Source organism: Peromyscus eremicus, chromosome 4 (genome assembly GCF_949786415.1).
Source record: "Peromyscus eremicus chromosome 4, PerEre_H2_v1, whole genome shotgun sequence".
Lineage (NCBI taxonomy): Eukaryota > Metazoa > Chordata > Mammalia > Rodentia > Cricetidae > Peromyscus > Peromyscus eremicus.
This window is the reverse complement of record NC_081419.1, coordinates 148,297,437-148,324,587: the sequence shown is the minus strand read 5'-3', so window position 1 is coordinate 148,324,587 and position 27,151 is coordinate 148,297,437. Positions and strand designations below refer to the sequence as shown.

General features: G+C 50.9%; 2 protein-coding genes across 5 annotated transcripts; one reads left to right on the top strand and one right to left on the bottom strand.

Moving 5' to 3' along the window:
• The first annotated feature begins 1,928 nt into the window (after positions 1 to 1,928).
• Ctsz (cathepsin Z) lies at positions 1,929 to 14,944 on the top strand. The gene is made up of 6 exons (XM_059262047.1): positions 1,929 to 2,182; positions 2,616 to 2,779; positions 7,972 to 8,151; positions 13,152 to 13,302; positions 13,645 to 13,810; positions 14,466 to 14,944. The coding sequence occupies exons 1-6, from the start codon at positions 2,034 to 2,036 to the stop codon at positions 14,574 to 14,576; spliced, it is 921 nt and encodes a 306-aa protein (XP_059118030.1). The 5' UTR covers positions 1,929 to 2,033; the 3' UTR covers positions 14,577 to 14,944.
• A 358-nt stretch (positions 14,945 to 15,302) lies between these two features.
• Nelfcd (negative elongation factor complex member C/D) lies at positions 15,303 to 26,492 on the bottom strand. 4 transcript variants are annotated; one of them, XM_059262043.1, is made up of 15 exons: positions 26,377 to 26,492; positions 22,418 to 22,533; positions 22,118 to 22,227; positions 20,924 to 21,033; positions 19,995 to 20,102; positions 19,447 to 19,599; positions 19,166 to 19,296; positions 18,453 to 18,618; positions 17,903 to 18,037; positions 17,406 to 17,545; positions 16,624 to 16,738; positions 16,205 to 16,300; positions 15,986 to 16,126; positions 15,543 to 15,672; positions 15,303 to 15,462 (listed from the first exon to the last, which is right to left on the bottom strand). In XM_059262043.1, the coding sequence occupies exons 1-15, from the start codon at positions 26,461 to 26,463 to the stop codon at positions 15,428 to 15,430; spliced, it is 1,773 nt and encodes a 590-aa protein (XP_059118026.1). In that variant the 5' UTR covers positions 26,464 to 26,492; the 3' UTR covers positions 15,303 to 15,427. The 4 variants fall into 4 exon arrangements, with proteins under 4 accessions (XP_059118026.1, XP_059118027.1, XP_059118028.1 ...); XM_059262044.1 differs by having other exon boundaries at positions 22,418 to 22,530; XM_059262045.1 differs by lacking the exon at positions 19,447 to 19,599.
• Between the last annotated feature and the right edge of the window lie 659 nt (positions 26,493 to 27,151).

The window sequence follows — 27,151 nt, the reverse complement described above, 5'->3', positions numbered from 1 at the left end:
TGGCTTCTGGGGGATGATGACAACCTCTGCCGCTCACAGACAGTGTTTTCAGCTTGCTTGCTTGCTTCCTTCCTTCCTTCCTTTCTCTTAATTAATTAATTAGTTAATTTTTCAGAGGTTGAGGGCACAGACTGCTCTTCCAGATGACCAGCGTTGGGGTCTCAGTACCCACATCTGTTAGCTCATAACTGCCTGTAACTGCACCTCCATGGTGCTAGGCATGTTCTTCTGACCTCCAAGGGCACCTGCACTCACATGCACATAGAACACACACACACACACACATTATTAAAAATAAGTCTTGAGCTGGAGAGATGGCTGAGTGGTTAAGAGCACTGACTGCTCTTCCAGAGGACCTGGGTTCAATTCCCAGCACCCACACAGCAGCTCACAACTCTCTGTAACTCCAGTTCCGGGGAACCCAGCAGCCATGGCAAAACACCAATGCACATAAAATAAAAATAAGTCTTTATTTTTTTTAAATTGATTCATTTATTTTACTCATTATTTGTGCCAGGAATTGAATTTGGGTCCTTGAGCATGCTGAGTACATACTCTCCTGTTGAATTATATCTCTAACCTCTGTTGTTTTCTTCCAAGGCAACAATCCCTCCCCAATTCAGTAGACCTTACTAGAATGACATCATCGAATCACCAAGACTGACTTTCCCACTCCTGTGAATCTGGGGTCCCCTTCTGTCATGGAGGCAAGAGAGAACCCACGTGGAACCAATGTGGGAGATGGCATTTCCTCCTCCCTTCACCAGAGTGGATCTCAGGGCTCACCATTGGGGAGAACTGCCTTAGGGGGTTCAGACTGGAGTGGTTCTGGCTGGGTCTTGAGTGGGCCTCATTTATACCATCCTGCCTGTCACCTCGAGGAGGAGGAAAGTTATCATGACTCCCCAAGATGAAAGATATCAACAGACAGATCTCAGTATCCACACCTTGCCTCAGTGACCACTTTACAGGGGCAGGGACCCAAACTCCTGTGCTGTTCAGGGGGAGCCCCAAGTTTGCCTATGAGACCTTGTTCTGCTCTGGTATTCAGCAGGCTTCTTTCTGAGTCCTGCTGGAATCCCTGATGATCTGGAAAGGCGAGCAGAACAGCAGCCATTTTGATTTCTGACTGCCTCCAAGCACAGGCAGAGGAACGGTGGTGTCATGGCTGGCCGCTGAGAACCTGACAGCCACCATCTGGAGAGATCCTGAGCTAAAATCCTAGCAGATTTTTCTTAGAAAAGAGGAGATGGCTTTGTGGCATGGGGCTGTTGACTATAACTCATAGGGCACAGGAGGAAGGGGAAATTCTTCGGTTACAAAACCTAGACCCGGCTTCCACTTCTTTCTTGGTTCCTCATCTTGGAAAAATCTGGCTACGGGGATCCTTTCCCAGAACCCCAGGGTCTCACGATATATGTGCCAAGTGAACATTTCCCTTAAGAATAATTCTAGAAGGATCATGCCTTCCCTCTCTGTGAAGGAGAGTCTGAACCTTTGGGGGAATGGGCTTCAGAAAGTCAGGCTAGGGTCCAAAGCTGGGGATGACCCATACCTCGTTCTTCAGGATTCGCGGAATCTCAGTGTGTTCCTAGGGGAGGCCTAGCCTAAAACTGCACCATCACTCCCGAACTGGGAGACAGAAGAATCTCTGGGTGGGCCATGGAAGCCTGCAGAGCCCTACCCTGCTCCAGAATGCCTGGGTCTCTTTAAGTTTAATAACTGTGCTCAGTCAGTCCAAGCGATCACAGTGGTTGGTGACATTGTCAGATCCAGGGTCTGGTTGTAGGACCTCCTTCACGGCCCCAAGTTCTGCTGATCAGGCTGATCCCTGGGGAGTAGATTCTGCCCTGGGGGCTGTCGGGCGGGGCCGGGGCAGGAGCAGCGAGAAGGCCCCGCCCCCGGGGTGTGTCCAACTTGAGCGCCTCCTAAAGGACCGGGCGGGGCGGCCGGAGCGCGTGGGTCTTCAGGTCAGGTCAAGGGGTCGAAGGTGCGGCGGTGATCCAGGATCCAATTAGGCCAGGAGCAGGAGCATGGCGTCGTCGGGGTCTGTGCAGCAGCCGCGGCTGGTGCTGCTGATGCTGTTGCTGGCAGGCGCGGCGCGGGCCAGTCTCTACTTCCGCCCGGGCCAGACTTGCTACTGGCCCCTTCACGGGGACCAGCTGGCCCAGCTGGGGCGAAGGTGGGCGCCGGGCTGTGCCTGGGGAGGGAGAGGGTACACTTCTGGGCCAGGCGCGCGCCCCCTGCCACCCGCGAGCTTGCTTCTCTCTGGGACACCCTGCCTCCTTAAGCCTGGGAAATCTCATCCCTTCCTTTTGGGATGACTTTCACATCCGGAGAGCTTTGGTGTTTGCTAGATTGCGCAATCCTTACCTCTCTGGCCTTAGTTGGTGGGCCCTAGGATATTTCAGAGATGCCCTGTCACCGTCAGCCTCCAAGAGTGCTGAGTTCTGCTGGTGGCCCTTCTGGTGATGGAAGGAACAAGCTCTGAAACTCCCACATTTGGAGAAAGGGAAGAAGGCCCCAGGAGGACTGCCTGGGTCTGTGGCCCTGGTGGGGGAGGGGAGGCCCCAGGTGTTCCAGGGTTGATTTTCATGATGGTAACCTCTTCCCAGGACTTACCCTCGGCCGCATGAGTACCTGTCCCCCTCGGATCTCCCCAAGTACTGGGACTGGAGAAATGTGGATGGTGTCAACTACGTCAGCGTCACCAGGAACCAGCACATCCCACAGTACTGTGGCTCCTGCTGGGCCCACGGTAGCACCAGTGCTATGGCAGGTGGGTTCCGTGATAAGCCCAGGGCAGGGCCAGTTCCCTGACAGGGCGGGTGGCTGCTCTTCACCATCGGAGCTGCCTCTAGGTGAGCCGTGATATAGCCACAGCCCAGGGTTCCAGGGCCCTGTGAATCAGTACCAGGATTCAGGCTGGGTTTTTTCTCTGCCAGAGTGATGTGACTGTGTCATTCTGGAGTTCTGTCCTGTGGGCCCACTTAGGGCCTCTGTGGAACAGGCTTGAACTGGAACCCTGTGACAAGTGGCTCCTGGGTATCCCCCTCCCCCAGAACTTGTGACTTCAGCCACCGAGATGGAAGTAGCATTGCAAAATCACCGAGCTGACAGCCTGTATTGGGTCACGGAAGTGAAACTGCTTCTCAGCGGCAGTTGGTATTTGGGATGGACCGTCCCCAGCTTGAAATGGCCAGCTCTCTCGCTTAAATCTTAGCCTGGCCACCACAGGGGCAAGAAGAAGGTGCAGGAGGAAGAGAGAACCCCACTGAGGTCTGCACAGAGGGCTGCTGTGCCTGCCCTTCCTTGGTAGAGGAAGCAGGAGCCAGGAAGTGTCATCCATTCAGCCTCGAGCATGTAGACTCAGCTTTGCCATCTGCAGAGGTGGCCCCTGGAAACCCCTGGGGAAGGGACTCTCCGGGCTGGGAGTGTGACAGGCAGTGTCCTCTCTCTTGATTTGGTATCTTTCTGGCCTGGCCTGCTGTAGGTGGAGCCTAGGTTGAGGATTAGTAACGGTTTAATGGCAGCACCCATGCCTGCAGGGCTTATGTAGTCCTGTTGCCTGCCAGTTGGCTCTCAGTTCCCAGACTCCATTGTGAGATGAGTGGCAGCTGGGGTTCCGCCCATCAGCTTGAACGCTCTCTTTAGGGTGAGGGGTTCCCGACTGAGGGTGCAGTCTGTACCCCAGAGCTAGCCAGGTGTAGCTGTGTCATGTTGTAGAGTCACCTCTGGGGTCTGGGACCCCTGATGAAGCAGAAGGAAAGTGGCCTGAGAAGCTGCAGTGTGGGAAGGTCAAGAGGTGCTCGTCAAGCAGGCATGGTGTGTGGGGAAGGCCTGTAGCAGAGGACCAGAGCACTTAGGAATGGGGTCTCGGGGAAGTGAAAAGACCTTCTCAGCAGAGCACAGGGCGGGGTGAGGGTGATGGGGAGCAGAAAAGGTCAGCGGGTCTGTGGAGTGTGGTGCATGAGGAGGGTGCAGAGCATTGCAGGGTAGGGAGGATGGCTGGAGCCTGTTGGGCTTGGGACCTCTTAGATGGTTGCGAGGCCCTACTGAGGTTGCACCTCCCCCAATACTAGAGTGGAGTGTCTCAGGTAAAATGGCTGCTTCATCCTTTCTTCCTAAACCTCTGACGTCTTCATCAGTAGCAGGCAAGGCCTTACTTCCTCTTTCTCTGAGCAGACACTGAAAGGGGACTTCACAGGGCCCTGGCTAAGTGCCAGCGGGGCAGCAGTGGAACCAGTTTGCCTCTGGCCATCTCTGGGTGGTTAAGCATCCATGCTTCTCTCTATGAGGTCACCTATCCTCATCACTGGAGGTCATCTTTATCCCTTCATCGGTCACTTCCAATGGGTGACCAAGAACCCCTTGGTCCCACCCACCTCTCACCATCCCATTGCTTGTTCCTGTTGGGTATTCTGGACCCCCCACTTCCTCTTCTCTGCCCTGGGGCCTTCATCTGCCTTACTTCCACTCTACCCTTTGTCATTTTTTTGAGACTCATGAGTCAGTGTACCCCGGCCTCCTCCATTGGGGTGAAGTCGGACCCTCACTGTCTCACACTCCCTTGTCTCTGCCTCCCTACCAGGCTCTCCCTTAGCTCCTTCGCTTCCTCACTCCCACACATCTGACTTCTGTTCCCAGTTGTGGCCTTTCCCTAGACTCGCTTTTGCGTCCATCTGCTCCTACCCACCGGCCTGCATCCCTGTTGCCGCCAGCCCCAGACATTCAGGCCATCCTTCCTGTCTTACCCACCGACACCCCATCCTTGCCCTGAGCATACTCAGGAGAAGCTTAGAGGTTATCTGACTCTCATCTTGTGTTGCTCCTGCAAACTGGTCACAGGTCCTTTGGTTGTCCACTAGTCTAATGAAGGAACTAGGTGGTCTCCCCCAGCACCCTGCTCCTCTCTGGTCTCAGACAAGAGAGTCCCAGAATGTCTGTTAAACCTGAGTCCCATCGCATTTCTTTATTTGACACCATCTCAGGATTCCACTTAGACAATGACAAGGTCAGACTTCTCTGACCTCCGAAGTCTGCAGTCTGGCTCCTCCTCCATCTTGTTGTCCTCACACCAGCAGGTGAGGCACAGGTACCTTCTTTTGCAGGTTGCTCTTCTCCTCAGGTCCTCACACTTCTCTCCTTGGATGGCATCTTAGTTGCTGTCCTCTTGCTGTGAAGAGACACCATGACTAAGGCAACTGAGAAAACATTTAATTGGGACTTGCTTAGAGTTTCAGAGGGTGAATCCATGACCATCATGGTGGAGAACATGGCAGTGGACATGGCACTGGAGCAGTAGTTGAGGCATCTGATCCACAAACATGAGGCAGAGAGACCTGGGCTTGATGTGGGCTTTTTATTTTTTTTTTTATTCTTTTTGTTTTTTCTTTTTTTTAAAAAACAACTTATTTATTTATTTTGAATAAAACCAAAACTTATTCTAAGTCACAGTCATCCTAGGGTCCCCCCTGCTATATAGCCTCCCTGGTTCTGTGGGCTGCAGTCTGATTGTTCTTTGCTTTATATCTAGTATTCACTTATGAGTGAGTATATGCCATGTTTATCCTTCTGGGTTTGGGTTACCTCACTCAGGATGATATTTTCTAGTTCCATCCATTTGCCTGCAAATTTCATGCTGTCATTTTTCTCTGCTGAGTAGTACTCCACAGTGTATATGTACCACATTTTCTTAATCCATTCTTCAGTTGACGAGCATCTAGGTTGTTTCTAGGTTCTGGCTATTACAAATAGTGCTGCTATGAACACAGTTGAGCATGTATCTTTGTGGTATGATTGAGCATTCCTTGGGTATATGCCCAAGAGTGGTGTGGCTGGGTCTTGAGGTAGATCGATTCCCAATTTTCTGAGAAACCGCCATACTGATTTCCACAGTGGTTGTACAAGTTTGCACTCCTACCAACAGTGCAGGAGTGTTCCCCTTACTCCACATCCTCTCCAACATAAGCTGTCATCAGTGGAGGAGTGTTTGAAGGGTTTGTTTTTTGTTTGTTTTGCTTTTTTTTTTTTTTTTTTGTTTTTTCGAGACAGGGTTTCTCTGTGTGGCTTTGCTCCTTTCCTGGAACTCACTCTGTAGCCCAGGCTGGCCTCGAACTCACAGAGATCTGCCTGCCTCTGCCTCCCGAGTGCTGGGATTAAAGGCATGGGCCACCACCGCCCGGCTGTGGGCTTTTTAAATCTCAAAGCCCAGCCCTGGTGACACATCTCCAACAAGGCCACATATCCTAATCCTTCCCCAGCAGTTCACCAACAAGAGACCAAGCATTCATACATGTGAGAAGATGGGGGCCCATTCTCATTCAAACCACCACAGCAGGACTTCTCTCAGGCTGCCCTGTGTACACGATACCTTAGCCCCTGGATGTTCCCCAGGACATCTCCTTGCTGTACTGTTCTGCTTGCCCATTGCCTTCCTCATATGCCATGGCACAAGTCCACAGAGCAGAGCTTGCCCTTGCTGGCTTGCTTCTACGGCCTGAACAGTGCTCAGCACACAGAAGGTGTGAATGGGAATCTGACAATGAAAAGGAAGCCAAGTCAGAAGAGGCAGAGTGGATTGTGTAGAAAGGTCATCTCAAGAAGCCTGCAAATTCTGGAGCCAGGTAGCTGGTCAGGTTGAAACTAGACATTACGTCAAATGTAGAAGACCCCAGGCTTGAGGCTATCCAGCCAGTCACTGCCATCAGGCCTTAGCTGAGGTCACCAGGAGGGAAAGACCTGAGAAGAGGAGGAAAGGGCTCTCAGAAAGCCTTAAGAGACACACTGCTAGGGTTGAATGCAGAAGAGACATCCCAGGCACTTCCAGAAGGCTGGAGTGGCCCCTCTGCTGACCCTCTGGAAGAGGCAGTCAGATGAGGGTGGAGAGGGGTTAGGATGGATGGGTGATGTCGAGATAGGGACCTGGACAAGAGCAGCTTGGGACACCAAAGAGAGACATACAGACAGTGTTGGATCTCACCTCATGCTGCTGAGGCAAGGCATAAAGTCCTGGGGCCTTGGGTTGGACTCTGGGAAAGGCAGGTCTGTGGGCTAGAGGATGCCCCTCATTGAGAGGTGAACTGTTGCTGGGCATGTACCGAAGAAAGGCTATAGGGAGCCAAGCCGGGGTAAGGAGACAGGAGAGATGGGCCCATGTGCCTTGGGCAGCTGGGAGCCTGCTTGTCGTTGACACAGGAAGTACATTCTGGGCATAGAAACGGGTCTAAATTGTGATAAGACAAGGTCTGCTTTTGAGTTTTTCAGTGATATGCTCTCTGAGGTCATCAAGTGTGTGTGTGCAGGGTATGAGGGGTGGTTCTAGAAGGTTCTGTGCTGTTAGATGGCAGCCTGTGGAGCAGGACCAGAGTGGAAGAGGGTATGGGAGGTGACTGAGCTGAAGTCCATAGGATGGAGGGAAAGCAAAGGTAGACTTTGGCTTCAGGCGAGGAGTGAGTGGAGGAGGCTGGAGACAAGGCCTGGGGGGCATGGCTGGTATGTGTGTGTGGATAGCTCGAGAGTGAAGAGCAAGATGGTTTTTCAGGATGCAGGTCAGCTATCCCCTAGTGGATGCTGTGATGATCCTAGCTGCCCCTGAGCGTGTGGGCCCAGCACATGAGCACTGAGCTCTGATGTCTGGCCCTCACTGGGCCTCATCTGGCTCCCTGGGCTGTGCTTTTCCCTGGAGATGCCCACATCAGCCTTCTGTATCTGCTCTCTAGCCTCCTTACACAAGTGGTCTTGTTGCCATCCTGTAGTGGTGCCCTGGCAGGTGCTTCTTGGGACTTCCAGATCTGGCCCTGCCTCATGACACTTGCAGACACACATAGACATCATGGTGCCCAAGAAGACCAGAGCATGGTTTTGAAGCCACAGTTGAGCTGAGGCCTCTACGATAGAAGAACCAGTGGGCAAAACCCTGTGGCCTGTGGGGAGATTGGGGGGTGCTGACCAGAGTGCTGACTGTTGCAGACCGCATCAACATCAAGAGAAAAGGCGCGTGGCCCTCCATCCTGCTTTCAGTGCAGAACGTCATCGACTGCGGCAATGCTGGCTCCTGTGAGGGAGGCAATGACCTTCCGGTGTGGGCGTATGCTCATAAGCACGGCATCCCCGATGAGACCTGCAACAACTACCAGGCCAAGGACCAAGGTAGGCTCTGCCCATGCCCCCACATTGCTTTACACCTTCATGTTCCTCTTCCGAGAGAGTAGCTGAGAGCCCAAGTATGCCATGTCTGTCATACTGTGGCTGAGATGCTGAAGAGGGTGGGGGTGGAGACTGAAGCCCCCAGGAAGAGCTGGGTGGTTCCTGGCACGGACTCCAGGGTTATCTGATGCCACTCTGAACCTGGTGGGTTAGGGTTAGGATAACAGAAAGTTGGAACCCATGGTCCTTGTTGAGTTCATCATGGAGATAAACCAGAACAGCACTCCAGACTAGGGATGTAGCTCAGTGAGAGAGCATTTATTTGCCTGCTATATATGAGGACCTAGGCTCAGTCTCCAGGATTGATAATAAATACATAAGCAGAGCAACACCCCTGTAGCCAGGATTGGATATGGTGTGTGGCATTTGGATGGTTTTATGGGCCTTTTATAAGAGGGCGGTACAGGTAGGCAACTGATGGAAGGAAGCGTCCCTTTCCCACGATCTGGAGCTGGGAGCAGGTGGATGCTTTCTGAGCTGCAGGTTAGCCTGCCCAGCTGAAATGTAGCACCAGCCTGGTTCCTGCCCCAGCAGTCCTGGACAGATTATGAATGGGCAGAGCAGTCTGGCCCAGAAATCCATGGTTGGTACACCCCTTTTGGGCTGCTTTCTTTGGAAATAAAGAAAAGGAAACTCCTGGATCCAAATCCATCCTTTGTGGCTGTAAGCTTTGGTCCTTAGACCTCCCTCATGGCTGCAGGTCCTGGAGGGCACTTGGCCACTCTTCACCACCGTGTGGATGGTGTTCCCTTGCCTACCTCATAGACCTCACTGCCTCACCACCAAGAATTGAAAGAGTTCTCTGGCCTGATTGGGTGAGTCCTTTGTCAAGGATGGGTAAACCCAGAAGTGACAGAGACCCCACCAGGGGAACAGATGCAGGGTGCAGGGAAGACAGAGGACTGCTTTGTGAAATGGGGTCTTATCCTTCCTCCTCCACCCCAAACTGGTGTCATCCAGCTGAAGCTAGGTCCCTCTGGTCCTCCCCAGACTCACAGGTGGTTGGGTTCATTAGAACCACTCATCAGTCTCTCTCTGTAGGAACAAATGTGGCTCCTGAGCCACCATGTTTCTGGTGCACCTCACACTGAGCACTGGTGTCTGAGACAAAGGGAACTGATGATGTAATCCTCAAGAAGTTTATTGTCCCTGGGAAGGGTCTGGACAAATGTATAGTTACAACACAGAGGTCAGCCTCAGGGGTGTCTTCCTCCATCACGCTCCACCTCGTTCTCTCACTGAGCCTGGAGCACATCCATTTTGCTAGCCTGACTGGCAAGCAGACTTCAGAGAGCCACGTGACTTCACCAGCCAGGGCTGGGGTTACAGACAAGCACCATCAGGCTGACCTTACGTGGGCACTTGGCGAGCATCCAAGCTCAGGCCCTCAACTTTGCCATGGCAGGCACTTTGCTGATGCATTTCCCCGTCCTTAAACCGAATTCTTCTTTTTCCTTCATTTTTTTTTTTTTTTTTTTGGTTTTTCGAGACAGGGTTTCTCTGTGTAGCTTTGCGCCTTTCCTGGAACTCACTTGGTAGCCCAGGCTGGCCTTGAACTCACAGAGATCCGCCTGGCTCTGCCTCCCGAGTGCTGGGATTAAAGGCGTGCGCCACCACCGCCCGGCTTTTTTTCCTTCATTTTTAAAAAACAAAGTTCATTTATTCAGCAACAATGATACATTTTAGAATTATAACATACAGTGGAAAATAGCAGGTTTCTGAGTATTTCCAACGTCCTAGCATATTACTCTTTGAGATTCTGGTACAACAAATCACTATTCCTAGGCATTCTCATAAATAAAATTAGGATTATTATCAACTTTTTTGTTTTTGTTTTTGTTTTTTCAAGACAGGGCTTCTCTGTGTAACAGCCTTGGCTGTCCTGGACTCACTTTGTAGACCAGGCTGGCCTGGAACTCAGAGATCTGCCTGCCTCTGCTTCCCAAGTGCTGGGATTAAAAGTGTGCACCACCACCGCCCAGCTATCAACATACTTGTAGCAACTTTCTCATTCTGTTATTTGGGCAACTAAAATTCTTGTTTAATGAATACAAGTTTGGTATTCAATAAATAAAAGAGCTATGCTCTATAGGAGTGTTCAATACAAAATATAATTTACAATTCAGATCCCCCAGTGAGGCAATGGCCCCTTATGAAATCACATGAGGATGCTGCCTATCAAGGGCACATTTTTTTTCCCCCGAGACAGGGTTTCTCTGTCTAGCTTTGCACCTTTCCTGGAACTCACAGAGATCCGCCTGGCTCTGCCTCCCGAGTGCTGGGATTAAAGGTGTGCGCCACCACCGCCTGGCACAAGGGCACATTTTTGTATTTTAAAATGTATTATTCCACCTGGCGGTGGTGGCGCCTTTAATCCCAGCACTCAGGAGGCAGAGGCAGGAGGATCTCTGTGAGTTCGAGGCCAGCCTTGCCTACAGAGTAAGTTCCAGGACAGCCAGGGCTACACAGAAAAACTGTCTTGAAAAACCAAAAAAGAAAAAACAAAAACAAAAAACAAATGTGTGATTCTTTGAAAGGACATTCAAAGGACTTAAACAAAATGTCTTATAGATGTGATGTCACTAGCAAGCATTTTGCCCTTTTTAAATTATCTTTCTGTTCTTTCCACATGTTGTACACATGTGCATTTGTTTATTTGCATACCTGAATACATTATGGGCTAGGATCTGCATATGAAGGTGAACTGTTTTTTCTTTCTGAGTTTGGGTCACTTTGCTTAATATTATAAATGCTAAGTCCATTCATTTTTTGTGCAAATTTTGTGCTTTCGTTTTTCTTCAGAATAGTATTTGAGTTTTGTATGTGCCAGGTTTTCATTATCCACTCCTGTTGATGAACAACTAGTTTGATTCCGATTCTTTGCTGCAGTGAATACAGCAGCAATAAACATGGATGTGCACGTGTCACCATGGTGGGTATGGAGTTCTCATGGTTTATGTGCAGGGGTGAAACAGCTGGGTCATGTAGTAGTTCTATTTTTAAGTTTTGAGGAATCTCCAAGCTGATTTCCATAACGGCTGTATTAATTTGCACCTCCCCCACAGCAGTGAATAAGGGTTCCTTTTTTCCAAAAAAAAAAAAAAAAAAAAAAAAATCCTCTCCAACATTTTTGTTCAGATTTTTTTATTTTTTGAGACAGGGTTTCTCTGTGTAGCTTTACGCCTTTCCTGAAACTCACTCTGTAGCCCAGGCTGGCCTTGAACTCACAGAGATCCACCTGGCTCTGCCTCCCGAGTGCTGGGATTAAAGGCGTGCACCACCACCACCCGGTCAGATTTCTAAATGATAGTCATTCTGACCAGGATGAGGTAGTTTCTCAAAGTAGTTTTAATTTGTTTTGCATTTCTCCTGATGGCTTGATGACTAGGGATATTGAACATTTTTTTTCTTTGGCTCGGGGTCTCACTATGTAGCCTTGGCTGTTCTGGAAATTGCTGTGTAGACTAGGCCTCAAGCTCACAGAGATCCACTTACCTTTGTATACCACCTTTAATCCCAGCACTCCACTCAGAAGGCAGAAGCAGGCAGATCTCTGAGTCTGAGGCCAGCATGGTCTACAGAGCGAGTTCCAGGAGAGCCAGGGCTATTACACAGAGAAGCACAGTGTCTCCATTTACAAAAAAAAAAAAAGTGCATGGCGCCACACCCAGACTTGCTTTGAAATATAGTTTTGGCCATTTATGTTTCATTTGGCATTTGGTTTGTTTTTTTTTTTTTTGCTTTTTTTTTTTAAAGATTTATTTATTATGTATACAGAAGAGGGTGCCAGATCTCATTACAGATGGTTGTGAGCCACCATGTGGGTGCTGGGGATTGAACTCGGGACCTCTGGAAGAGGAGTCGGTGCTATTAACCTCTGAGCCATCTCTCCAGCCCGAGGCATTTGTTGATTGGCAGTCTTACTTCCTTGGTATTTAATGTCTGTAGTTCTTGGTAAATTCTGGGTATCAGCCCCTCTGAAGTGGGGCTGGTAAAGATTTTCTCCTGTGAGCTGTGTGTTCTGCTAAGTGTTTCCTTTGCTGTACAGAAACATTTTCTTTTCCAGTGGTCTCATCTGTTATTTGGGGCTAATTCCTATGCTATGGTGTTCTATTCAGAAAGTTCTAGCCTACCCTAATATCTTGAGGGTATTCCCTATATTTTTGTCTAGAACTTTGTGTTTCAGGTTTTAAATTAAGGTCTTTGATCCAATGTGAATGGATTTGGTACAGGATGAAAGGTACGAATCTAATTTTATTTTTCTTAGGTGGATATCCAGTTTTCCCAGCACCATTAGTTAAATAGGCTTTTTCCAATGTATTCCTCTTTTGTCATGAATTAAGGGGCATAGCTTTGTCCGGTACTTCCAGCTTCTATTTTGTCCACCTGTCTGGCTGTTTCTACGCCAGCACCAGTCTTTGTCACTATAGCTCTGTAGTGTAATTTGAGGTCAGGTACTGAGATGCCTCAAGCAATGTTCTTGCTCCTTAGGATTGCTTCGGCTATTCCTGTAACCCGAATTCTGATATTTCTGAAGCCAAGAGGATGCATTTCTTTAAATCAAGTGTATTGGCCTATTTAGTCACTAGCCAGCGGTGGAATCATCTGGTTACATTTTAATAGTGTGATTGCACTCGTTTTTCAATTACAGCATGCTGTGAGGTCCTCCTCCCGGCCTTTACAGGAGAGGAGAAGGGCAACTTCAGAGTGCCTACTATGTACTAATCAAAGTCTGTTCTTTCTGTTCTGCCACGGCCCGGGGGAGGCTTTTCATCACTCCTTGCAGTTGAGAGGAGCGCATAATTAAACGGCACCTGAGAGCGGGATGGTCTCCGCTATCACCTAATGAATGCCAGGCTAAATTAGAAAAGTGGAGAGAATGGGGTAGGCTTCATTAGTGGGTTAATGAGGAGACGGTGTCATGCTGACTTCTTGTGTTCTAGACTGCGACAAGTTTAACCAGTGTGGGACCTGCACCGAATTCAAAGAGTGTCACACCATCCAGAATTACACCCTCTGGAGAGTAGGTGACTATGGCTCCCTCTCGGGTAGGGAGAAGATGATGGCAGAGATCTACGCCAATGGTCCCATCAGGTGAGGGAGAGGTCCTCAGACAGTGAGACCACATCTGGGTCTGTACACATGCATGCAACTGTATCTTGTTCATCACCCTTCCCACCTGGCAGTTTGATTCCCTAGCTTGAGCACCACATAACCCTCTTTGCCTATACAGATGTTGACTTTACAGAAGTAAACCTGAGCTATTAGCCAGTCTGCTGCAGGGAGCTTTGTGTAAGTTAGGTAGAGAAGCCCCTGGCTGTGATGAGTCTGGAATGTTGGTGGGATCACTACTGCAGGACTCAGATTACTGTGACCCAAGTGCCACCCACAAGTGCTGATGTGCTTCCCGAATTACTGACTGATGGTTTTTCACAGCTGCGGGATAATGGTGACAGAGAAGATGGCTAACTATACCGGAGGCATCTATGCTGAGCATCAGGACGAGACCTTTATCAACCACATCATCTCCGTGGCTGGCTGGGGTGTCAGCAGTGATGGGATTGAGTATTGGATTGTCCGTAATTCGTGGGGCGAACCCTGGGTAAGACAGTTTCCCTTTCTTAGGGTCAGATCAGAGTCCACACCTCTCCCCAGCAGCTGAGCAGAAGGCTAGCTCCAGCAATCTCATCAGAACATAAGCTACTTCTGGGGTCTGAGCTGTGAAGGGCTACTGCTGACCTGTGCACCTATGAGTATTTTGCATCCCCTGAGGTGCCAGTGGCTCCTCCCCAAACCCCAGCCTGAGCAACCCAACTACTCCACAGCCAAGGCTGGGGCCAAGTGGTCCTGATGATGGTGATCGGCCACATTTTTCAGGAATACTTTTGAGTTAGGTCCGAAGTCCAGGGGAGGAAAACTGCAGGTTGTGGTTTTTAGGACACAGTGTTAACTGTTAACCATTCCAGGCACAGGAACACTCTGAAACAGGGCCAAGGGGAAGACGCTGAAGTGATGCGGTGTCGGTCATGTCTACTAAATGGCCACAAGTGGGGTCTTAACAGGGAAAGAGTCATGCTTTCTTACATTAGCTGCCCGAGAGCAGAGCACCCTCAGGTTAAGTACTGACCAGAGGACTGAGTCACAGAGCTTTGTCTGGACCCCCAGGTTTTGCAGGGCAGGGCCTGGGTCTGCAGAACAGAGGGGTGAGCAGAGGGATGTGTCCCGAGGCACTAATGCCAAGTTCTTGCCTCTTACAGGGTGAGAGGGGCTGGATGAGGATCGTGACCAGCACCTACAAGGGAGGGGCAGGTGCCAGCTACAACCTCGCCATCGAGGAGGCCTGCACATATGGGGACCCCATTGTTTAAGCAGACGTCTCTGGAAGCAACATCGTAAACCATGATAGGGGTGGGGTGATTGTGGACACTGCACATAAGGGGACCCCACTGTTTAAGTAGACGTCTCTGGAAGCAACATTGTAAACCGTGATAGGGTGGGGTGATTGTGGACACTGGACAGCCAGAAGCAGTGCGTGTGGACATGAGGACAGAGTGTGTGTGGACTGCAGAAGCCATCCCAAGAAGAGATGGCAAGGGGACACATCTCATCCTGCCTTCAGCCACCTGGAGAAGACAGCATGGTCTAGAACAGTTCTGATGTCATGCTAGAATCCAAGGGAGAGGGAGACAATTCTAGATTACCTAAGTGATGAATAAAGTGACTGGCTTCCCCCCAGGCACTGAGCCTGTGTGCTTTATTTACATGGGAACAGCATAGGAGGACATGCCCAGCTCAACCCATCATTGCTCTTGGCAAACTGAACCAGTAAACCACCAACCACCTGGGTCACTGGTAGAAAACTTACATAAACCCTAAGGGTGATTCATGGAAGTGTCCCAGCTGCTGGATCCTCACTACCCCGAGGCCTACTGGGTTCCTCCCCAGGGGTGCATACACCTGACTCCTGCATGTGACGTGGTGCAGGGCCACACTGACAACAAAGAGGGGCTGTCCACCATTAGCCGCTTCTCCTGGGCACGGTGAACACAGTCCTTTTAAGAAAAGCTGCCTGCTCCCTCCCAGCAGACCCCGCCCCCTCCCAGCACACCCTGCTTCCTTCCGGGAGGCTGGTTGAGCCTCTTGACAAGCAGCATCCTGACCCAGTTCTCTGGTCCTCCTTAGCAGGGCCCAGCAGGTTCTGCTTCAGCTCTGGATGCTCTCAGTTCACCACGATGAAGTTGGACTTGCAATGAGCTGTACAGGAACACGGGCACTGGGTTAGAACGGTGAGGAGCGGGCGGGCTGTCACGGTAAAGGGTCTTTAGGAGCCTTACCGATGAACTCTGTCACAGGGTCGTGTTCGCCCTCTGCTTTGATGGTGCCCGCAATGCTGTCATTTTCCAAGATTGGGAGGAAAAGCTGCACAAAGTCCGAGGTATATGGCGGGGCGATGACGTCCAAAACCTAGTGAGGGAGACCGACCTCAGGGTTACTGCACCTGCTGGTGTGGGGCATGGCACTTAACAGCAGGCAGTGAGGTGGCAGGCAGTGTGAGATGGCCCTCCCCTCCCCGGGGCTTCTCTGGCGACACCCCAGCCTCCAACTCCAAGGACAGGGGACACAGCAGAGGTCCCACAGGTGAGACATATTTAATAAATCATCAGTGTCAACATTACCAACAGCATGGATTTCAGAGTTGAGAACCACACGAATGATATCAAGGCAAAAGGGCTGGGCTAGTGGAAGGAGTAACCCCTGAAGCCCAGGTGCCACTGACCTCAGTGACGAAGTAGCGAATGAGTGAGATGTCGGTGTCCAGCTTCTCCAGACATTTGCGGATGTAACTGACCACAGGAAGCACATAGCCACGGCTTAGCAGATGAACCATCCTGTCCAGCAGGGTCTTTTTCAACTCGAGCTGTGGAAGAGCAGGGTCAGGGGAGCAGGTCAGGGCTGGCACTCTCCTCGCCCTGACAAGCCCCGAGGCGCAGCTCACCTGCTCCATCACGTCCAGCTGTGAGTGTTCAGTCTCAAAAAGCTTAACAAGCAGCTGCAGAACCTGGGGGTGCAGGAGCTGGTGGCAGGTGCTGATCTGTGGACAGCCAAAGTCGCGTCACTGAGGCACCTGCTGGCTCTCTGGGCTTACTAGCAGCACACGGGGAATGTACAGGATTGTCACAGCCACCCAAGGTGGCTTACCACTGATGGGGACAGCACCTGTCAGCTTCTAGGACTCTCTTCTGATAACACCTGATAAACACATCTGCAGTCACTGAAACCAGGTCCTTAAAAGGACAGCCTCACGTGGGACACAAACACCAGCTCCGAAGAGAGTATCTACTAACCTCACATCGGGACAAAGGTCCAAGACACAGACCACTGTGTACCTCGCAGGTGGCCCTTCCGCCCTCTTACCTCGTCCAGCAAAGCCAGGTGAACTGGTGTGTGATCAGTCTGTAGCTGGAAGTACCTTGGCTCTGACACGGTCCAGTCTACCCACTTCAGGACACCCATCGCCACTACAGGAAACCTACAGGGAGACAAGGTACAGGCTTCCTTTGACCAAGAGTGGGGGAATGAGGCCGCAATACACCAAGGAGCAATAAAGGGTCGGGAAACAAGAACAGACCAAGTCTGGGGACATGGCGATACTCCCTTCCCTCTGCCCTGCAGGAGCGGCTCTTGGCGGAAGTGGTTTGATGAGACCAGCTCCTCTCAAGGGATTTGATTCTCAGCTCCTTCAAACCACTCCACTAATCACAAAGGAAACAATCATCGATGCAGAGCATGGCGCCTGGTGGCCCCGGGCTCACGGTTACTTTATTTCAGACCCTTTCTCGGTCCCCAGGAAATGAGCCTAAGAGGTTGCAGTTCCCAAGACACACTTATGTACTTAATCACAAATCACTTCTGTCCAGGCAATGCTTGTTGGCTTAACATTTTTACCACAAATGAACACTTCTTTAACTCAGTTTTTCTAATTCTGGACGTCCTTTCTTTACTCTGTGAGGGTCTGCTGAACAGATTTCTGACCTGAAAAGCACCCATGCTGCCACAGCTGCTTCAAGTTCTCCACGTGTGTTTAGGAACGAGAAACCCAAGCTCCTCTTGCTTTCTCCACACGAGCACACACAGTCTAACCATGGGAACGTGGGGACTTGGCACTCTGGGCCTGGCTGGGGGAGTGTCACACTCACCTAATGCACTGGTAGAGTGTACTCAGCTCAGCTACCAGCTCTGAGGCCCCTTTGTTCTCATTACAACACAGATTGTGGACAGTTTCTATGGCCTTCGACGTGGACTTCAGCTCGTCTTTGCCGATGCTAACCCGCTTGTTCTGAAACCACACAAGCTGCTGAGTGAGGACGGGAATGTGGCCCCTTCCCTGTCTGCAGAGTCAAAAGTCAATTCAACTATCCAACTGCACAGTCACACGGCCCACAAGGCCAGGAATCATAGGCTGCTGTTTGGGAGGCTCAAGGAAGTCAGTTTCATCCCACTAGTCAGTCCCAGTGTAAAAGGTGCCACACAATTCCTGCAGGCACTGAGCTCTTTCAGTATCTTGTGCACAATAGTAAAGACATTTCCAATGCTGGGCAGCCTTGAGAGTTCTTGCAGCCCAACTCCCCACCCAGCACCAGAGCCGAGGAGGCCACTGGTCTGAGGGCCCACAGGTTCTCAGCACTGACAGTACCTTCTTCCAGGTCTCAACCACACTAGCGGCATAAGCCAGGATGTGGATGTACTTGTGCTTGTGGTCCTGGTTGATCTTGGCCCCTGGCTTGAAGAGTGACTGCATGAACAGGTCCAGGAAGGCAGGCACTCGGATCTAAGAAGAGGTACACTTGGGAGTGGGCTGGAAGGAGGGAGGCTGTAGGGTGCTGACAAGGTCAAGGCTGAGGGAAGGATGGAAACTCAGAGTCCCATGGCATAGGATGTGCCCAGAGCGAGACAGGCCCTGGCTTCAATTCCAGGAGTGCCAGAGAGGTCGGGAGGAGGGCTTATGCCAGGTGTAGCCATACCTATAACATCCAGCACTCAGGGAAGCTAGGGCAGGATAGCTGGCCCAGTTTGAGACCAGCTTGGGCCAGAGAGTGAGACCTTATCTCTAACAACATCAATAAAAACTATTTTTACTGGGACTAGAATGCATGGCCTTAAGAGTCAGGAACTCAGAATCCTCCCCAAACCACCCTGACACCTGATGTGGGGCACCTGGCCTCACTGAAGTGTAGGCAGCTTACGAGCTCCACAGGAGGAGGGTCCATGCTGGTGAACATCTTGAACAAGACTGTGATATCTGCAGGATTCAGGGCTCCTCTGGACAGCATGGCGCCGAGAGCTTGGCAGGCCCGAGGGTAGGAGGCAGCTGTGCCCAAGGCCAACGTGATCTGACTGGCATCATGGCCTCTGGTTGGAAAGCCACACACCATCACTAACAGCTTTCCCCTTTCTTTCACTTTTAAATGTCCAATGCTGAGCCGGCAGGAACCCTGTGCTTTCCCACAGTTCTGTCACTCACCCTTTTGACTAACTGACCCCGGGGAACAACAGCTACAGTGAGCTGTGAAAGACTTGGATGTAGCTGTAACTTCCACAAGGGATTCACACACCCTGCATACCTCATTAGGAAAGACTCGACAGCAGAAAAATGAAGCGCCTTGGACTCCGTGAACAAGCAGGGCACTGGAGATCAGGCCAGGGCTATTCTGCTGTCGAGGTCTCCTAGCACACGCGAGCACAAGTGCACACACCCAACCAACCAGGGCAACCATGTCTGTAGCAAAGGGCCATCAGCACAGCACTCTGCTAGGCCGGGGCACCAGAAGCTCCACTGACTTCAGCTGCACAGCTAGGAACTGACTAGAACTGACTGAGCTGGAGCCTGAGCTGTGGACTAGGACCACAGTCTTTCTGAGGAAGAAGGAAGAGCAGGGCAAGCAGAAGCATGTCTTACTTCTCCTGGGCGAAGCGCTGGACTTCTTGAGCGACCCTGCGCACCGCAGAGCCACCCTGTTCCTCCTGGGCCAGCACGGACATCATGGCCTGTGCAAACAGGTATGTATGCTCCCCATGACACACCATCTTCTAGAAGATTGCACGGAGACAAAGTCCAGTCATGTGATATATTCAGACAAAAGGGATTACGACCTCCTGGAGATGCTTTACAGAGAGGCGGCATCTCCTGCAGCCTGACCCGGGGCAGCCCCCTTCCTCCTGACTTTCACAGGGGCTTACTGCAAACTCAGGAAGATTTTTCTCAAGGTTTTCCTCTCCTCCATCCAAGATTGTGGCTAGAGAGGTCCGAAGCACTCTGGAGAACACTTCCAACTGCTGGCAGGCTGTGGACACGCTGGTGATCTCCCCTTGGTACCCCGCATCAGAAATGAGCTGCCATATAACCCAAAAGCCAAGGGTCAGCGGACCCGGGGACCCCACCGTTCAGAGTGGCTAGCCAGTTCGTAGTGAGTGAGCCAAGTGAGCACTGGTCTTGACCCCAGCTTTGCTACCAGCGAGGGGCTCACTCGCCCAGACTCAGTCTCTTGGTGTCTGAAGAGGCAGATAGGTCACGTCTGCCTGAGGCCCTTGAGCACACATGTACAATCTAAACTCCACTGTGCCCAACCTTGAAATAGTCAATGCTGATCGAAGCACAGACACTAGTTCTCTGCTTCCCCTGCTCAGTGCGAGGCTGACGAAAGCGAGAAGATGAAGAGCCACCCAGAACTCTACCAAGACAGCACAGCGTACCCTTCCTCTTTCCTGAATTCTAGGGCTCTCCCTACCTTCACAGTGAAGTTGAGCATCAAACAGTCAGGATGGGCCTCAGCCAGCTTATAAAACAGATCTCTCCACGTGGTGTGTGCGATCATCTGCTCAAGCCACGCTGGGGTCTGCCAGAGACAAAGGGCCGGGCCACAGACCTCACTTTAGTCTCAGAAGTAGGTGCTGAATTAGCAATCATTCCAACTGGAAGAGACCCCGGGGTGTCCCCAGCTCTAGGGAAGCAGGGCTTGCCATGGTCACACAGTTAGCTGAATGGTAGGCTTCCTGGGTGCCTTTTCACAGCTTCTGAAAGATCTGTCTAACTTCTTGGAAGGGTGCGAAAACATGCTTTCTGGGAGACACATGGAAAGTCCCACGGAGCATGGGCACATCATGTACAGCTAACTCATGCTTGTCAAGCCCAATGCCCTCGGCAGGAGAAAGAAAGGCAACCGGGACAGCTCCGGTGGTTCTGCTCATGGAAATGTGTACCTTGGCTCCCCTGTGTGCGCGATGGGCTGTGCCATGACCAGGCTCTCGTGGCTGCTGCCTGCCACTGTCTGAGCACAGTGGGGCTCCCACAACAATGTCACTTAAGACCATTTGCTGGTCCTGAGGGAAGGCCTGAAGCTACAGCATAGTCTGAGACGTTTCTTACACCTTCCTTCCTATCCTGCCCTCTACCGTCGGGGGCTGACCCATAGCCTGGATCCCCCAGTCTCCTGCAGTATTTATACACACTCTGTACAAGGCCTGAGCCATGATCTCCAGTGTGCTCAATGCTATGTCAGTGCCAGCCTTCTGACGCCACACCTGCACCCAGGAGTTGGTGAGAGGCCATGGGCCTTCTCTCGGCCTCACCACTGGCAGCCTCCCATGCAAGCACCTCACTCCTGAGAACTACCTAGCAAAGGCCCTGGGGTGTGCTGTCAAATTCAGCACTCCTCACCTCTCCTTCTTCAGTGAAAATAGAATCTGCTTTCCGAGGGTCAAAATGCTTGATCAGTAAACTCTTGAGGTGGTTTTCCACGGTCTCCTGTACCTGCACTGGTTCAACACCTGAGAGAAGACGGAAGCTTTACCTGCAGTCCCATCCCCCACAGAAACAGCATGGCCAGCCTGCCAGTGTCGCAGAGCTGCTGCCAACCACAACGGTGGTGAAGGGGACGCCTCACGGTCTCTAGATCTATTCAGTGGTAAGACCCTAAAACAAACAGTAGGAGTCCACGAGATGGCCACCCTTTCTGTGTGGCCAGGAGAGGGACATCTTTAGCCTCTCACTTATCAAAGACAGAGGGCCAGAGCCAACAGGTGAGGAGAGCACACTCTGCCCCGTGGAGAGAGCAGGTGTGGCCAAGAGCCACACGTGGATCCAGGCACCCTGACAGCGCTGAGTGACGTCACTGCACCCAGTTCAGTGGATTTACAGTAAGGCTCTGTTTTGATCACATTAGCTAAAAGCCATCACCGAGCCAGTCCTAAATTATCCATCATTTAGTGCTGGCTCTAACAGGCCTCTTGAAAGGCAACTCTGAGCACACACTGTGTGACCTGTAGTTCCATGGTTGCGGAAGCAGCTCGGTGAGAACTCCGTTAGCGGGCTACCTGCAAACCCAGCGACTGATTCATAGCTCAGAGCTCAGTACACTGGGAGGAGTCAGTCCTTCTGCCTTTGGGTCTTGGAGACCAAGAATGCTCAGAACTTTGATCAGCATTGTAAGGACCCAACAGCCCCTCGATGAGGAATGAGTAGGAGCTGGGGAGACGACTCAGTGCGTAAAATGCTTGCTAGGCAAACATGGTGAGCAGAATGTGGACACCCAGAACCCATTTAAAATACCAGGTGGGCATGGTGGCCCACTGTAATTCCACTCAGAAGGCAGAGACGGGATCCCCACAGCAAGCCGGCTAGTGAGACTAGCCACATCAGCACACTGACTGAGACCCCACTCTAACAAGTAAGGTAATAAAGCAATCTAAGATGACTCTCAAAATCAACCTTGAACCTCCACATGCACACACACACATGCATACACACCCACATGTGCCGTACACACACACACACACACACACACACACACACACACAGATGAAAAGAAACAGGAGGGATGAGTGGCCAGGACAGGGACCCCCTCTCAAGCACCTGTCTGAATGAGCCACTCAGCCAGCAGGTTCACAGTCTGGGCCACCGCTGTATAGTTCTCAGACAAGAGCTGGATGACATTTTCTGGAGACCCTCCTGCCTGGAAATACCTGGGAAGAGCAAAAGAGCGGCTTTTCCACTGAGTGGACACAGAGGAGCCGGGGTGAACAGGAGGGCATGGGCAAGTTTAAGGTCCTTCCAAGGTGCCGTGGGACTCTACAGGCCTCCATTCCAAGATCACACTCTTTGCACTACAAAACTCTCCCCGGGGCCCTGAGTGTGCACACCGAACTCACATACCTCTTCAGAGTGTTGAAGATGGAGGGCTCCATGATGTAGTCCCGGGTGGAAAATTTATGCAGACACTCCTGCTGCACCTCAGCATCATCCTCTCCTCCAGAATCATCTTCCTGCTGCTGGGAAAGGCAAGAGCCCAGAGGTGTTCATTTATACAGATGCCCTGCGATCTTGCCTCAATGATATGTAATGATATCCATTTTAAAAGTGTCACACAGGTGGTTTCATCTGACTCTGTAACAACCTCATGATGTGGGCTGGACAAGCAGCCATCAAAGGGTCAGGAACTGCACCAAAGCAGGCTGTATGGCCAGCCCACGGTGGTGACCCAGGTACACTATGCACGGCGTCCTTTTAAACAAAGGCACTCATGATGCCATACCAGTCAACACGTGTGAGGATTCCACAAGCTGAGCTACAGGAGGGTCAAGAATAACAACTGACATTCAGCTCAACAGCCAGTCCCCATTGCTACTACAAATGTACTACCCGATGACGCTCTCCAACAAAGACCAATAAAGTGATCCTGACAGTAGGAGCCACCAAGTCACTCTTAGAAAGTCAAGATCACTAACCCTCGAATCAGCAGGCCTGGCTAGAGCTGGACACAGTCTTGGGCTGAATCCACATAAGCTGCTTGACCTGCTGACAACTATGTGGTATGGTGGACTGAGTGACCCCAGGTCTGTCTGGCTGCAAAGCCGTCATAACAGCAAGCTCTGTAACAATGACTGTATGGAGACTGGGAATCTAGAAAATACAAGATAAAGCTTTTCTATGGAAGGAATTCACAAACTAGGAGACCAACCTCCAGGCAACTGACATAATGAGGTAGAAGCCAGGCCAGGAACTAGCAAACAACAGCCAAACCGAGCCCTCTTCCTGTTCTTGTAAATAAAGCTTTATTGAAAAATGCTTATATCCACTGTCATGTACTATTACCCATGACTATTTCCCTAATCTGGTTAAGTAGCTGTGGCACAGCCCCATACAACCTAAGGTATTTACTATGTTGTCTTTACAGAAACTTTGCTCCCACTGGTCTGGACTCTCTGAAAGCAATGTGCTGGGCGCAGATAGAACCCGATGACTTGTTCTGAAGACTGGTATGTATTCTTTCTGATTGCATATGTAAAGGGTGCTTTGCAGGCTGTGCTTCACCCTGAGAGCCACTCACATGTGCCAACACTGCCAGGCTTCTTCCCTGTCCCCACCCCCACAATATTTCTGACACCAGGCCATGCACCTGCTCACACATCTACAGCTTCACCTGGACCTTTGTCTTGACTGCTCAGATTCAAGCATGCAACACTATTCTTTTCACTCAACATTCCAGCAGGACTTCAAACTCCTGAAGTCCAACTGATCTTGTCTTTCCCTGGAAACAGATCTGCCCACCAAATGGTATTTTAATAAAGGACTGCTCCCACCACCCACCTGTCACCGGAAGCCTTGGAAGTACCTTCAGTTTTCCTCCCCTCACTTCCCTCCCACAGCCTGCCAGCAAGACCCCGGATTCCATCTCCCATACAAGGGTCCGGTTTGGCCCTTCTTTCTTGTATGTTTACTGTAGCAATTCCTCCACATGCCTCCGTCTGTCATCCCCTGAAATCGTGCTACCCTCATTAAGTCACACATCTGATCTAGCTGCTTAAAGTTTCCTATCTCCTTCAAGGGGAAAAACATCTAAGATCTAATATGACTCTACTCTGCTTACCTGTCCAGTCTCACCCTACCGTCATTCCCATGCACAACCTACAGCCCGACTAATCTATGTGTCTGTCAATCAATAACTCTCAGCTTCCATCATCTGGACTCAAAGAGGACCCAGCTCATGCCACTGTCCTCCGACTCTCTGACTTTCTCCCTTCCAAGCACAGCCAGAGAAGAGAGATGAAGCAAGTGTGCGCATGTGTGCATATGCAGTCTGCAGAGGTGTCCAGTGTTTTCACACTGCACTAGAACATTCTCATCTATGAGTGTGTTGAGTGACATAATTTTCTCAGGACACCCAAGTTGCAGATTGGACACCCTGATAGCTCATCACTCTCATCAGGGAGAACTCAAGAGGGTCAATGAGCCAAACCAGGGTCATTAAGACTGAAATTCAAGCGGGGGTGGGGGGGGGGGGTGGTAGCGCACGCCTTTAATCCCAGCACTCCGGAGGCAGAGGCAGGCAGATCTCTGTGAGTTCAAGGTCAGCCTGGTCTACAAAGTGAGTTCCAGAACAGGCTCCAAAACTACTGAGAAACCCCGTCTCAAAAAACTAAAAAAAAAAAAAAAAAAAAGACTGAAATTCAGTGGAATCTTGGCCAGACTCTGTGACTCCTAACCCTCAACATGCACAAAACATGCAAAACAGCCACCAAACTAATCCACAGTGTACTTTCTTGTGTCTGTGTGAGCTACCCATGTGTTCCTGTGTGTAGAGGTTGGAGGTCAAGGTTGGGTGCCTTGTTCAGTCACTCTCCAGTTCACTTTCTGGACTCTCACTGACTCAGTTTACTGATTAGGTTCAACTGGCTGGCAAGGGAGCTCCAGGGACACCCCCCCCACACTCCCACCCCAGTGCTGAGGTTACAGACAAGTGCTGCTGTGCCTGGTCTTTTATGTGGGATCCAGTTTCCAAACTCAGGAGCCCATGCTTTTATGGCAAGCACACTGCTTGCTGAGCCATCTCCCACATCTTCCATTTTTCTCATCTGGACCACCTCAGTGACAAGTCACCTAAGTGGCAGGAGACATAAAGGGCATCACTTTGTGTCTTCCTTTGTTTTATGGGCCTGGGCAGGTTTTTGAGTCTTTCTACCTTACTTCACCAAACTCCAGAGCCATAGAACAAAATATCACACAAAAGCACTTGGCTCCATATTAGCTAACTCTGACTCCTTATATCCTCCAAAAGGCCCCATGGGCTGGGGGATGCTCTAGCACACAAACAGATGCCCAGAGTCTTAAACAAGCCCTTCTGGTCAGCAGTTCTCCGGACCCCTGGAAGCTGTGTCCAATGACTACAGCCCCTGTTCCACCATCAACCACACAGGACTTCCCTCAGTTTCAGCAATCCCTCTCCTCTTCTCCATCGCCCTCACTAAATAACCGAATATACTGCTGGTCTACCTCGCTGCATCCTATAGTCATTCAAAGCTCATCTTGCTTCCTGTAAAAAAAAAAAAAAAAAAAAAAAAGCCAAATTCCCAGGCTCCCCCGCACACTGTCCAGAAGTACCTGAGGAGCTTATGTCAATCACACACCTGGATAGTTCTCTGCTGGGAAACTGAATGGTGCCACTCCCCCATCTCTCACCCCAAATCCTGGACAGTCGGAGCTGCAAGATCCTTCCTGTCCTGGATGAAATCAACCCAAATGTGGAGGAAAAAGTTTGGTTTGTTCAACATCAGAGAGTTCTCTCCCCCCCCCCCCCCCCGGATGCTGGAGTGTGGCGTTAAGAGTTTGTTCACTACTTTTGAGGCAAGTGTTCTATTTCTTTACTTTGTATCTTTTTTTAAAAGTCCTACTGCGGGACTAGGGATGTAGCTCAGTAGCTCATTGTATTTAGAATACTTAAAGACCTAGGTTCTAACCAGACATCAAAATGAAACAAAACTGTTTGAAAGCCAAAAAAAAAAGTTTGTTCACTCATCACTCTAGTCCTCTTCTCCCTCGGGCCAGGAGGCACCATGGCTCTTGCCTGGCAGAGAGGTCAGCCCAGGAGTCACTGGGAGTCAACGCACATGGGGAAACTGAGGCCCCCAAAAGGGGCAGGATCGGCCCCAAGCCTTCAGTGCAGTCCCCGGGCCCGCTTCGCAGGGGCCCGGGGTCGGAGGTCAGGGAGTCAAGGGTCAACAGGCCGGCTGTGACCCCAGCGTTCACGCCCCCTGTACCCGGGTTTGGCCGGCGCGGGCGCCGCGAGGACAAGGCAGAGAACCGGCTTCCTGGCGGGACGCCTACTACCCTCTCACCTGGCCGCCGTCTGTCTCTTCGCCCCACTCCGGCGCATTCCCGAAGTAGTCTTCTGCCATAATTGTACCCGGCGCCGGGCCCGCCATATTTGCCGCGAGTCTTCACTGCGCCTGCGCAGGAGACGAGAAATGAAAGAGCGCATGCGTGGTTCTGAATCGCTTTCCCTATCTTCAAGCAAGGCTGAAGAGGCGGAGATGGCGGGGGGTGTGGCCACAGAGGGGGCGTGGCCTATGCTTTGGCTTGCTAGGCTGAGGGAACGCCTTGAAGGATCTCCCAAGAGCAGAACTGGTATAGTCTCAGAGCTTTTAGAAAGTTTCCAACACAAGTCACTGTTTTGTTTTGTTTTTTAATTCTTTTTGAGACAGGGTCTCACCCGTAAGTGCAAGCTAACCTTCAGCCAGCTTAGCTTTGCCTGTCCAGGGCAACTGCCAACTGAACACCCATCTACCTGGGACAGTGTCTAGAGCTCACGGAAATGTTCTGATTGATGTCTTTTACCATGGGCAAAAAGTACTCGGTGTAGTGCAGAGCATGACTTAAAACGTTATTTCCAATGGAGGAGATCCTACAGCTTTCAAAAGCCATGACTGAGGTCTGGAGTCATGTAGTCCTATACACGTGTGTTTAAAAAAAATTAATTTGTTATTTTTAAAAGTTTGTTATTTTAAAAACTCCCCCAAGCTTGGCTGGCTGCATTGATGAGTCTGGAGACCAAGGCTGATGGTTACTGGAGAGGATTCCTGACCGTTAGCAGGCGGCCCCAAATAATGAGCT

Bases quoted from the DNA above. Each gene is read 5' to 3' on its own strand.
- Ctsz (XM_059262047.1), top strand. From the start codon at position 2,034: ATGGCGTCGTCGGGGTCTGTGCAGCAGCCGCGGCTGGTGCTGCTGATG. The intron at 2,183-2,615 runs GTGGGCGCCGGG...ACCTCTTCCCAG, and splicing joins CTGGCCCAGCTGGGGCGAAG to GACTTACCCTCGGCCGCATG. The intron at 13,811-14,465 runs GTAAGACAGTTT...TGCCTCTTACAG, and splicing joins ATTCGTGGGGCGAACCCTGG to GGTGAGAGGGGCTGGATGAG.
- Nelfcd (XM_059262043.1), bottom strand. From the start codon at position 26,463: ATGGCGGGCCCGGCGCCGGGTACAATTATGGCAGAAGACTACTTCGGG. The intron at 16,739-17,405 runs GTGAGTGTGACA...GTCTCCCTGTAG, and splicing joins ACACTCTACCAGTGCATTAG to GTTTCCTGTAGTGGCGATGG. The intron at 15,463-15,542 runs GTAAGGCTCCTA...GTTCCTGTACAG, and splicing joins CCCTGTGACAGAGTTCATCG to CTCATTGCAAGTCCAACTTC.